Source organism: Rhinolophus ferrumequinum, assembly GCF_004115265.2.
Source record: "Rhinolophus ferrumequinum isolate MPI-CBG mRhiFer1 chromosome 15 unlocalized genomic scaffold, mRhiFer1_v1.p scaffold_54_arrow_ctg1_1, whole genome shotgun sequence".
Lineage (NCBI taxonomy): Eukaryota > Metazoa > Chordata > Mammalia > Chiroptera > Rhinolophidae > Rhinolophus > Rhinolophus ferrumequinum.
Window position 1 is genome coordinate 13,470,205 of NW_022680357.1, and position 13,270 is coordinate 13,483,474.

Genomic DNA, 13,270 nt, shown 5'->3' on the forward strand with positions numbered 1-13,270 from the left:
TCTCCCCTTTGGCTTTATCCGGAGTTTAGTTGCTTTATTCGTTTGTCTGGTTTCATTGCCTGCTCCTCCAGGAGGGCAGGGAGTAAGGTCATCTCATTCATGGTGACGTCCCTAGACCCCCAAAGCGGGGACCAGCACACAGTAGGTGCTCAGTAAACAGTCACTCACCACAACAATTATTTATTGGGCACCTACTATGTGCACAGTTCTAGAGAGTTTTGGTCACATCAGTGAACAAAACAAAGACTCCTGACTTTGGGAATGAATGGATGGGAGAGAGGAGAAGGAAAGGGGAGGAAGGGAGAGAGGAGGGAAAGGAGGGAAGCCAGGGAGGGAAGGAGGGAGGAAGAAAAAAAGGAAAGAAGGAAGGGAGGGAAGGAGGGAAGGAAAGGGGGGGGGAAGGAAAGGGAGAAAAGGAAGGAAAGAAAAAAGGGAGGGAGAGAGAAAAGGAGGGAGAAATAAAGAAAGGAAAATGCCTTCGCTACTCAAATGTGAGTTAAGGGAAAGAGTGACAGTTCACAGGGACCGGTGCTGGGGAGTCGTGCACCCGGAGAGAAGGGAGGGTCCCCATGCCGGCTGCACGGGCCCCCCAGGCATGCGAGTATGGTGCGGGCCTCACCGGCCGCTCGATGAGCTCGATGCAGGGCTGCAGGTCCAGCCCGAAGTCGATGAAGTTCCACTCGATGCCCTCGCGCTGGTACTCCTCCTGCTCCAGGATGAACATGGTGTGGTTGAAGAGCTGCTGCAGCTTCTCGTTAGTGTAGTTGATGCACAGCTGCTCGAAGGAGTTCACCTGAGCACAGAACAGCGCAGAGGCCCAGTGAGCAGCTGGGATGAGGAGCCCCCCAGCCCTCGCCCCGGAAGCTCCGCCCGGCAGACAGCCCCAGGGCCTGACGCCCCTTCCACAAGACCCGTCCTGCCAAGTCGGCACCCAGAGAGGGCTTAGGCCCCAACCAATGACCTATGCTCAGGGACACGGCCTACGCACACTTTGTCATAAGGGGCCTTTTTGTCTCCATCTGCACAGTGATTTATAGGAAGAATAACCATGTAAGGTATTTAGCACCCCCATTTTGCAGATGGGGACACTGAGGCTCAGAGAGGGAATAATTCCATAGCAGGTGGGTTCTAGAACATCTGTCAACCTCAAGACTTTCCCTGCAACACATGGGAGGGGGTGTTGGTGGCCAGGGTTACATTATATAAAGCACGGCAGGACCCTGACAGCAGGCTTGGCTCGGAGGTGACCATGCGGCCACCTCTGGTGAGTAAAAGTCAGTGAGACTCAGTCCCACGATTCTGGTTGGAACTGTTGGAAACAGGTGGAGCTGGCTAGAACTGCCGAGCTTACCGAGAGGCATGCGAACGCTGTGGCAGCATCTGGCCACCATGAGGGGAGAGGCCGCTTGGGAGTGGAGCCAACGTGGAGGGCGGGAGGCAGAGGGAGATGGTGGGAGATCAGGTCCTGCCTCTGGGGTCCAGCTGGGCCGCTGGCCTTCTCGGTTTCCCAGACCAACACCCTCCCCGGGGGACTTCTGTCTCGTCTGCCCTCGAGGACCTAACCTTGACAGCCTCCCACTCCGCCGTAGCCGTCCGCCTGCCTTCCTCCCAAACAATGACTTCTCCAAGGGGACACTTCATCCCAGACAACCAAGACCAAGGCTGTCACAACGCTGCCAAGCTGTACCTCAAAGATCTCAAATCCAGCGATGTCCAGGATCCCCAGGAACGAAGCCCCTTGCCGGTGGGTCTTGTCCAGGGCTTTGTTCACGCGGCTGAGTATCCAGCGGAAAAGGCGCTCATAGGTGGCCTTAGCCAGAGCTTCTATGGCAAAGTCGGCCTGCAGGGGGGAGGGGGACACCATGATTCCAGGGGGCTGCGCTTTCGCAGGAGCCCGGCTCACGGCTCAGGTTTTATCCTCTCCCTGCCTGTAATGAGTTCTGAAGAAATAAACTGATAAACCAAAAAAAAAAAAGAAAAGAAAAAAAGGAAACTACAATGTCTCTGCAACCAGCAGAAAAGCAGCAGGCAGGGATAGTGGTCAGCCCTAAGGAAAGACCGTGTGGATAAGCCAACATTTCCTGTCCGAGGGACCTGGGACAGAGTGCAGCCTGTTTCATCCTAGGGACCATTCAGAGGTGGTCAGCCCTGCCTCTAGAAACGGTACACAGTCACTTCCAGAGATCAACCTCTTAGGCCAGACCTTGTCCCTGCAAGATGAGGTCATCAGTGAGAGACTCAGCTGTTCTTGTTCAGTATTGTATCTTCAACACCTGACAGAGGACTTTGAATATTCTAGTATTGGATGGATGAGGGATAAAGAGATGGAGAGATGGATAAAAAGGATAGATGGATGAACAAATATATGGCTGGATGGATGGATGGGTGATGGATGGATGGGTGATGGATGGGTGATGGATGGATGGGTGATGGATGGATGGGTGATGGATGGATGGATGATGGATGGATGGATGATGGATGGGTGATGGATGGATGGATGATGGATGGATGGGTGATGGATGGATGGGTAATGGATGGAAGATTCTGCAGGAATAAACAGCAAGTGCATCATTACCTGTTCTTTGGTCTGAGCTTTCTGTACTACATCCCGCCCGACTTTGATACGTGGAGTCAGGATGGATCTGGTGAAATCCGTCACATTAATTCCCATGAGGTGACAAACTTTCTGAGCAGCTGGATGGAGAAAAGCAGCATCACAAAAGAGAAGGCTTGGAAAGAAAGGCACATTCCATGGGATATTTGTGGTCTGTGGATACACTGGTCTCTCTTTTTTTTTTTTTTTTTTGAGAGATGGCGCATGATGGCCGGGAACACAGCATGAAAGAGTCCTAAAAACTGTCATTAGTGACCCTCACCCCTAGTATTTTACTAAGAGGCAATGACAGGGGTGGATGGAGGTATGCCCGAACTGGGGGCTCAAGGTCAGAGTTCTAGGATCAAGTCCTGGCTCCCTTCCCACTTCCTAAGCATGTGGTTTTGAAAAAGCTATTTAACTGCCCAGAGTCTTGCTTTTCTCGGCTTGTAAAAAGAATCGGCTCTTTGGTACCTTGTGGGGTTGTCAATGGGAATAAGTGAGGTAACGTATATAAAGTGTCTGACATACAGTTAGCTATTCAATAAACATCTGCTCCACGATTCCAAGAGATGTGTTACAGCATTGTTTGTAGTGGCTAAATATTGGAAACAACTTAACTGTCCATTGATATGGGAGCAAACGTATCAGGGTATGTTTCATAAGGTGGAATACCAACTAGTAAAGGAGTGACCTCCCTTTTCCCTCTTTCTCTCTAGACCAGTGGTTTGCACCTGGGGAAGATTTTGCGCCCACAGGACATTCGGACAATGGCTGCAGACATTTTTTGGTTGTCACACTTGGGGATGCCACTATTGAGAAAACCCAATCTTGACAATGGCGAGTGCAAAGTAGAAAAAAAAAGTTGCAGAATGATGTCTACAGGGTGACATTATTTATGTAAGTTAAAAACACACTCACAAAGCAACCCTGTATATTGTTCTGTTTGACATGTGAGTGAAAGCCTAAAAGTGAGCCTGGAACAGTAAAGAACAATTGTGGTTTGCCAGGAGGGGGTGTGGGGGGAGGGAAGAGATGGGACCCAGGTGGGAGAACAAGAAATAGCAATGTTACCTACACTGTTTTGTTTCATTTTAAAGATAAAGCACTATTAGAAAAGATTCACACACGTCAATTCTGGATCGGGGACACATGGGTTCTTGCTATATTAATGTGTGTACTTCTGTATTTAAAAACTTTTTCTCAAAAAGAAAAAACAACCCACCATTAGCTGCTTTTTAAACACAAAGACTAATGCTGCATGATGGTTTGCACAAGTAAGGTGGACAATAAATAAAGTGGTTTTAGGATTTTTCCCCATCTCTTTACAGGGATGATTTTTGGGTTCCTCTTTTCCTGAAGGTCTCTCCTGGGAGTGAGGACACCTTTAACTTGCCATATTGGCAAGCGTAACATCTAAGAAACAACGGACAGGTCAAAGGGAGGGTAAGCTCTAGGGGGCTTGCAAAAGCAACAGAACAGACAGCCTGGGGCAGGGGTGTTGAGGCCAAAGGTGGATGAGCTGGAAACTTAAGTGTTCCTTTCAGCTCAGCCCCCAACAAGCACAGTGGTGACCAAGCGGTCTTTTCATAACACAAAACACTGCTTTTCTGCAGGTAAGGCTGTCTGATTTAAAAAAGAAAAAAACACAGCACGCCCAGTTAAACTTGAATGTCAGATAAACAACGAACACTTTTTTAGTATCATTATGTCCCAAATATTGCCTAGGACATACTTATAATCAGAAGTATTCCTTCTTTATCTGACATTTGAGTTTAACTGGGCATCTTATATTTTATCTGGCAATTCTGCAGAGAAACTTGAGGTCTCGCCAGCAAGACCACATGTGTCCTAAGAAACGGGGCATATAGTACGTGCTAAAACGTACTTGTGAAAACATACGAGTGGGGGGGTTTCAGAATTGATGTTTCCTAATAATCCTGTCTGATCAGAAACTCTCAGATTCTCCTCCCTACTCTGCTTCAAGAACTTCCCACTGTAGGGTCTCCAGCAGTGAAAAGTTTGAAAAAAGAGAAACGTCCGTGAAAATAACTTAGTTTAGCTCTTGTTAATTCCCCCCACATAACCTCATCCAGAAAAAAACAACCAAAGACTGAATGGGACCCTCTCTCTCGTCACCAAAATCACCAGCTGTTGGAAAGGGCAGCAAGCACCTGTGTTATCCGGCATGGACGCCTGGTCTGTGTTTCGTTCCTTCTTGAAGACGATATTGCCAAGCTGCAGGACGGACGACACCACTTTCAATGTGGCTGCGGTGAGGAAAGAAGAGCCCGTAAGACACAGACGCCAACAACGAGATGCTCTGGAGGTCTGGAGTCTAAAAGGCACTGGGGACGACCCAGTGCAGCCTACATTATTTTTTCTCCTAAAGAGACTCGATTCTGAGCTTTTAAGAGAAAACCAAATCATCCCAACTCCCTGTCAATGAGAGAGAAAACCTGGCCGGGAGAGCAGAATATTTTCAGAGGACTGCTAAAACCTTGTGCTACCATGGAATACTATGCAGCAGGGGTTGGCAAACTACAGCCTGTGGACCAAATCCAGGCCACTGCCTGCCATGGTAAGTAACGTGTTATTGGAGCACGCTGTCAATAAAGTTTTATTGGAACACAGCCACGCTCGTTCACCTACAGGTTGTCTGTAGCTGTTTGCGTGCTATGACGGCAGGGTTGAACAGTTGCAACAGAGACTGTATCGCCCACGAAGGCTAAAATATTTACTACCTGGCCCCTTACAAAACACATTTGTCAACCCCTGCTACGCAGCAAAGAAAATGAATGATTTAATACTAAAAACAACAAAATGTCTGTATCTCACAAACACAAATGCTAAAAAAAAAGATGCCAAATGCAAATAAGCACATACCATCTTAAGTCCATTTGTGGAAAGTTCAAGAACAGGCAAGTTGGGGATAACAAGAGCCGCCTCACAGGGTAGTAGTGATTAAATAGTGCGTATTAAAGCAGTTAGCGCATTGCTTTGTCACCTGATGTCTTCACTTTAAACATAAGCATTTCCACATACGTCACGGTTTTTCTAAAACCATGTAAATGGCCCCATCATTGCCTTTAATAAGGTCAAAAGATAATAAGTCCTCTACCGATCAACGTTGTAGTTTGCTCCAGCTTTTCATTATTTAAATAAAACTGGACACCCTGGCACATTATAAAGAGGGGGGATTTAGCAAATGCCTAGACACAGCGAGTACTTAATCATTAGTTGTTTTTTTTTTTTAAAGCAAAGATTAGAAGCAAAACTGACTCATGTCCCAAATAAAATGAATTACTCTTGGAGAGCCCATGTCATTCAGGAAGGGACACTGTTAGCACTGGATTCTGGTGTGGGACCCTGGCCAAAATCCACAAACACCGTCCATTTGTCAACTGACCCCCAGTGCCTTCTTTTCATGGGCCCCAAGTTATCTCGGGAGGAGCTACCCCGCCCCAGAGCTGCATTTCAGCAAACCTTGGTGCTATTTTGGGGCTCTAAAGGGGCGTGGGAAGAAAGGGAAATTTTCCACCATCTTTCCTTGGCGTTCCCAAAAGAGATTAACCTTGACCATGAGGGCACGTCTAACCCAGAAGGAAAAGTGCTTCTTGAAGCACAGTGTGGAGACCAGGAGTATCTCTTTGAGCTATCCTGGTCTCAGCACCAAATGTGTTTCTTGGTCACCAGTTGACGATATTGATCAATACTGGTCTATCACCAGAACTGCCTTTCCAGGAAGAGCCCAAGTAAACCTGCTGCCTCAATTACTCCCTCTCCCCAATCCTCTGCCCACACGATCTCGATGAAGCCAACTAGCTTTCTACGTCCATCTCCAGAGCTTTGCACGACCCTGGTTCTAACAAGTATCTCAGGAATATGCACGTCAACCTAGGCCAACCAATAAGAGTCAATGAGACTCCACTCAGGGACTCAAGCAGGGAATCCACTCTGCTCTGTTCCACTGGATGTAAGGGCTGGAGCCACAGCAGCTATTTTGCTGCCAAGAAACCACAGGCTACCTCAAGACAATATTGTTGACAGACCAGGTTCTAGAGACATCCTTTGAGCCCCTAGACTTGCGGTACCTAAAACCAGTATCCCTGCAAATGATTCAGCTCTATCAGTGAATCATTTTCCTTTCTGTTTAAGCCACTTTGGGTCACTTGTAACTGAAAGAGTCTTAACTTACGCAGCCCCTTTTCTAAAACGCCAATAAACCACCTAAAGTAATATTCATTTTTCTTCTTCTTCTTCTTCTTTTTTTTTTTTTTGAGAGGGTGGGGAATTTAGAGAGCAGAAATCTGTCCTGACCAGAGAAGAGTCGCTAACTGGTTGCAGTGGAACCGAGAACGTGAATCCAGGAGCCCTCGCCGGCCCCCACACTCAAGGTGTGAAGACTTACACAGCTGCTCATCTTCATTGAAACCCATGATGCCCATGGCCTCCAAGGTTTCCAGGAACATTTCATCGTCCTGGGCAGCCGGGATGGGCACGTAACCATTGGAGAGGAACGTGTAGTTGCTGAAACCCTCCAAAAGCAAGTCGCCTAGAAGAGGAGGAAGATGGGGCATGGTCAGCAAGGTACACCATGACTCGACCGTGAGACAGGAACCTGGTAAAAAATCTGGGCCATGATCATTTCTTTCCCTTTCCCAAGACTCGGTTGATTTAAAAGCTTCCTTCTGCATCATCACATAGATGGCCTCACCAACCATCACCAGCCTTGTACAGTGGTCCAGGTTGTGCACTGCTCCAGGGTACCTGGCAACTGAAATCTAGCTTTGACTCTGCCAGCTACGCGGAGTTGCATTTACCCAGAGGAAGGGACACCTTTATCTCAACTGCTCAAAGGAACTCTGCCTTCAGGAACAAAGCTGTCTTTATCCATTCATTTATTAACGTATGTAAAATAAAATCACACATGCCTATGAATTTTAAAAATCAATGACTACCAAAAGTTTATAATACAAACACCGTCCCCTATCCCACCCCTTCTCCAGCTCCTACCTTACCCCACAATAACTGCTTTCATCTCTTTTAGCTGTTTCTTCTGGTAGTTAAACCATCATCTTGATATATAACAGGCTTGCTAATATTATGTTTATATAGCATGTATAAGAGGCTAATTCTGAATATGTCAAAATTAGATCGTATCTATTGACTTGCTGCTATGATAGATAAAGACTGAGCTCTTGTACATCATTCTCCCTCTCATCCAACTCTTTGGAGATGAATCAATAGATAAGGTTTACATCAGGCGTTGGCAAATCTGGTTTGCTGCTGCTTGTTTTTATAAATAAAGTTTTATTGGAACACAGCCACTCCCATTTCCTTGTCTACTATCTATGGCTGCGTTCATGCTACACCGGTAGAGCTGAGTAGTTGCAACAGAGACCGTATGGTACCCAAAGCCGAAAATATTTACTACCTGGCCTTTTAGCAAAAACTTTTGCCAGCTCCTCGTTTATACTTTTACACCTATTGAACACTTCTCTGTAAGGTCGTATTCTGTGGCTACATACCTTTCTTGTTATTCAGCCTCTCCCTTCTCCTCAAAATTCATAATTTCTTTTTTTCTCACACTATTTGCTTTTATAACATCATTTGCTTTTATAACACCCTCCAATACATCAAATGTCCTCTTCCAGCTCGATCTTTAATGAGGCTGGATTTTATTATACTTTTGGAGGGAAGCCAGGGAGGTACTTTTATTTTAAAACAAAGGTCTTTTATGAGTCAAGTCATCTGGAAGATATTTGACAAACTGGAGGTGAAATCGACCCCAAACACCAGTTAACTCAAGCCCTTGGATTAACTGAAATGCCTAAGACAAGTCACAAGGATTTGGGTCTTGGCCAAGACTTCATTATCCAGACTATGGATAAATTTTAAAGTATTTGGTTTTTTCTAAAAGCCTAACCTCTTATCAAGAATATAAATGATCCCTAGGAATTTTAGTTGTTAGCCTTATCCTTGTCCAACTTCTGGAAGACTAGAGGCAGAGCCCAAAACTGGAACCCAAGTCACCAAACAACCAAACGGTTGACTTTGGTGCTAACCGGAAGAAGGAGAGATATAAACATTTTTCCCTGGACACCCCATAATGTCCAACTGGAGCTGCAAAATTTACCTATTTGCTGGTGTATAACAGCCATTCAACATCCTCCCTTTTAACCAAAATTGCTCCAGACCGCCAAGCATGGAGACGAAATAATGAATACTGCCTCCCCCTAGTGGTGGCACATCGCAATTCCAATTCATCTCATTCTTAACCAAAATAATGAACCCTGGACCACAAAACTGACGGGAAGCAAAGTTTGTATTGTTCTCCTAAAATTTTAGACTCAAATTTTTTACTAGAATGTACACCATACCATGTACCTATATGCACGGGTATATTCCTTTTTTCAGCTAGGTGATTTATATATTCTTCTAAGAATTAGTAGATTACTACATGTCTAGAACATATTATTTCCTAATGAAAAAAATAGTATGTTGTTTTTACGTGAAAAAATATTTGCCCTACAACAGAGGATGGCAAACTATGGCACACTGCCTATTTTTGTAAATAAAGGTTTACTGTAATATCGTTTTGCCCATTGGTTCATATGGCTGCTTTTTGCATTATGTACAATGGCAGAGCTGAGCAGTCGTGACGGAAATTGTGTGGCTGCAAAAAGCCTAAAAGATTTACTATCTAGTCCTTTACAGAAAGTGTGTTGACTCTGCTCTAGAAAGCCACTTCAAAGTCACTTGCAAAACATATATAATGAAAAGTGCTTACTTCCACTTCCCCTCCAAATTCCTTATAAAGACACATCTTATATACTTGCAAGTTTTATAAGTTGCAAATACAGCAACTGTCTCTCTCCTTTCCTGGAAGGCACAGATTGTGTCTAACTGAATTGACGTCTTCCGGTCTAATTGGACTTGATTGGTTAATTATCGAATGCCTGACTGGACTCGATGTCTATACCACATCGTAGGTGCTCAGTAAATGAGAATGACTGAACGAACGCCACACTCACTCACTGAAAGGAGATGAGGAATGACACACCTGCCACCCAAAGGCATGGTTCCTTCCCTGGCAGGATCTCAGACTCTGTTTTAATAGCCAATCGATTAACGCTGGATGATGAAGAAAGGGATGGCTGAAAGCTCCCAACACTTGCCACTTACTTTTCATCTTCTCCTTGGCTCCGGCAATCATATAGTAAAAGATGTGGAACGCCCTCTCGTCTCTGGCTTGGCGAATCGCCCGTGACTTTTCGAGCAGATCTGGTTTGGGAGTTGTTAAGAATTCTGGGGATACCATGGGTGTTCCCTTTGCAGAAACTCAACCTTTCTCCCCAAGATGGGCCAGGTCAAACCATCCATGCCTGACTCACATGGGTTGACCTTCCACTTCTGGCTCACAGATCCAAAATGAGACCTGTGGGTGCAGCTGGTAGACCCCCAGCCCAGAGAGAAGTGAGGGAGAACAGATGGGAAAGGAAAAGTATAAAAAGACAGGAGTCAAAAAACCCCAGGATGAAAGACCCCAACAACCACAGAACCACTCTTCTGTGGAGTGAGCTGTCTTTAGATATTACAGAGTCAAAATAATTACCCTTCTATGATTTAATAATCCCTGTGCTGAGTGTTTAACACCCATGGTCTCATTTAAGCCTCACAAACTATCCTAGAAAGTAAGGGCAAAGATTATTTGCATTTTCAATATAGGGAAACTGAGGCTTGGGTGGGGAAGTCATTTCCCAAGAGTACGCAGCTAGGAGGCAGTGAAGCCCGGTGGCTGTGGTGGCTAAAACACCCCAGCCCAGGGGTTGGGCTTCACAGAACTGGGTGCCAGCCGTGGCTGGCAGAGTGACCTTGACCCAGCCAACTAGCCTTGGAAGGGAGACTGTAAACACACTTCAATAATTAATCTAAGAAGAGCTGTTCTGCCATGGGGGGTGGGGTGGAGACCATGTGGTTGAGGAAGGCACATGGGTGGCTGGGCTGTTGTACCAAGTGGAATAAAGAGACTATAAATGGCCTCTTGTGTGCTCTAAGCAAAGGCTAACTAACAATAACGTCATAGCCACCACATATTAGAGGCTTACTTTGGGCCAAGGGCCGTGCCTGTCATTTAACCACAATTTAAGTACAGTTCCACAAGTGGGTGCTGTTATCATTCCCATTTTACAGGTGGCAAAACTGAGGCTCAGAGAGGTTAAGTGACTTGCCCAAAGCCCCACAGCTAATATGCAGAGCTGAGACCTGGACTCAGACCCATAACTCTCTAAAAGCCACCCTCTCATCCAGGGCACCAAAATGCCACCAAAACACTCCGCTGGGTCCCGCCACTGCCAAGCAGATGCTCCACAAGCAGCTATGAAAACACAATACCCTTGAGCCTGAGAAGTGGCTGTTCATGCCATGTTGATCAATCACTGAACCCCAGACCTGGTCCCAGAGTGCAGAAATTTCTAACTCGGTTCCATTTCACTATCCGGATTCTCAGGAGATGCTCTACTGTCATCTGCAACACGGTCTGTCCTCTGGGCAACGTCTGTTTCCACCAATTTCCTATCTGTGGCTGGAGCTGGTCACAGACCAGCAACCTAAGCAGGACAAGGGGTTCTGGGTTTGGCTTTGGACCACGGCTCTCTAAGAATGAAGATCACACAATAGCCAAGACTCAACCAGTCCTTACTCTGTCCCTGGCATGGTTCTTAGTGAAATAATTATGGGAATTAATTCACTCTACTCTCCTGACACGTCCACGAGGCAGGTGCTATGATCATCCCCATTTCACTGATGACGCACAGAGAGGTTGAGTAACTGGCCCAAGGTCACTCAGCTAGGGAGAGGTCAACCCAGAATTAAACACAGGCTGTTTGGAGTTCAAACCCGGGGACCACCTCACCACAATGCCTGCTTTTAAGGGAGATTTGTTCTGGAAGGCATCCCAGAGCCTCAGGACAGACGGGCAGCGCTTGTGCCTTTCTCGGGCCCCCGCAGGCTCTGGGCAGGTTGGCTGTGGGGGGGTACCATGTGGCCCGGGCTCAGCAAAGGATACACGTCTCAATGTTGGCTCCCACGATATAACCGGTGACGTCAAAGTTGATACGGATAAACTTGCCCTACCAAGAGGAAAGCACAGATCAAGGTCGGTTCCCCAGCCTCAGCCCCTCATGCCCTCCTGCAGGCAAGTGGGCAGGAAGAGGTCAGTGAGCATTTGGGGCGGTGCGGGGAGGGCGGTCCACAGGGCAGAGTCTCAGGTCTCTCAGGCCAGCTTGTCAGAAGGAACCACCGTCTGCAGCTCTGGGACGAGGAGCTTCTGTTGGCAGGTCTGGGCCGTGCTCCCAACCTGGGGGCTCATCTGATCTCTCCCAGTGGAGAAGACGTCCAATCCCCCTGCCCTCTGCCTCAGCGGAACCACAGAACCAAGGACAGCCGGCGCCTGCATCTGGCAGTGCCGGCCCTTTCCTACTTTCCCGACAGATGGCAAAGGATCGCATCCTTGCCCCACCCTGAGGTATTCACCTGTGCCGACACAATCCCCTCGCTTACTCAGGCCCGACAGGACCTTCACACTTTCCCCATCAGGAAGTAAGACACTAAAATCATCGGGATGACCAAAGTCATTGCAACGGCAACGTGCTGTCACGTGATGCAGGGGCTACTCCTTTCAGGGGGTGCGGCCAAGCACGCTGGGTGTCCTGCAACGACTGGGAGCGAGCGTCCCAGACACCAAGCATTGCCCACATCCCCTGTGACTTTCAAATGTCCCACCTAACATTCAAGGAAGTGAAAAACCTGTTTGCAATGAGCTGACCTAGAACCTAACCCTGTTTTAGACAAAACAAGTTTTAAATGTTGTTCTAATAGAAGAATGTCACATCTACGTAACTCTAGAGCAAACTGTTCTTCGGTTCAGAGCTTTCCCAAGAGTCTGTCGTCATTTTGGAAAATCCCATCCCAAGGTATCAGTCCCCACACAAGCCGCCTCGTCTCAGTCTGTATTTGGAGCTGTCACTCATGGGCCCAGTGATTCTGGATATAAATACAAGGGTCTATTTCACTGCGTCTTCTGTCGTCCGGCCTGAGCGCTCATCTGCTGAAATGCACGTTTTAATTATGAATGGTTTGGCTTTGTTTCTCCTTCACATTACAGTTAGGGTATCATGCTGCGGATTTGTTTTCATCTGATGTGTGTAGTAAGTGATGCTATCTATGAAAGGAAAGGGGACATCGCATAATTATTTGTTATAAAAAGTGGGTGTTGGGGGTGACGGGGCTGGGACCCCATGTGATGCAGGACAGAGGGATGCTGGGAAGAGCAGCATGAAAGGGCAGGGCAGAGGTTTTCACACTCTTTCACAGGGTCTCATCCCGGTGAGTGACAGTTCTGAGGGGCACCTGCCAATCAGCAGAGGCCCCCTGATGCCTGGAACGCAGACCAGTCTTTTCTCAGAATTCCCTCTTTCAAATATCCTTCTGACGCCCCTACAGGGGCCACCGCTTCTTTTGTACAAGAAAACAGTTTTTGTCTAGGTGTCATCGATCATCGACTTTTAGCGTTCTCCTGCTCCCGTTAGGCTCAAGTGAGAAAGGGGAGGCCCTTGGAGCCTGGGGAAGCGTGTGGCACCTCCTGCTTCATTGACTGTCGGCTCCCCAACTAGA

The 13,270-nt window shown here is 47.1% G+C and overlaps 1 protein-coding gene across 5 annotated transcripts in view; it reads right to left on the minus strand.

Moving 5' to 3' along the window:
• The window catches only part of MYH11 (myosin heavy chain 11), a 101,670-nt gene that overhangs the window by 33,065 nt on the left and 55,335 nt on the right, over positions 1-13,270 (minus strand). For all 5 annotated transcript variants that reach the window (XM_033101994.1, XM_033101992.1, XM_033101993.1 and 2 more), the window contains 7 exons: positions 11,664-11,727; positions 9,782-9,880; positions 7,005-7,148; positions 4,768-4,863; positions 2,576-2,694; positions 1,688-1,840; positions 620-793 (listed from right to left, as the gene is read on the minus strand). In XM_033101994.1, the coding sequence (XP_032957885.1) occupies positions 620-793; positions 1,688-1,840; positions 2,576-2,694; positions 4,768-4,863; positions 7,005-7,148; positions 9,782-9,880; positions 11,664-11,727 (849 nt within the window). The remainder of the gene's footprint in view (positions 1-619; positions 794-1,687; positions 1,841-2,575; positions 2,695-4,767; positions 4,864-7,004; positions 7,149-9,781; positions 9,881-11,663; positions 11,728-13,270) is intronic.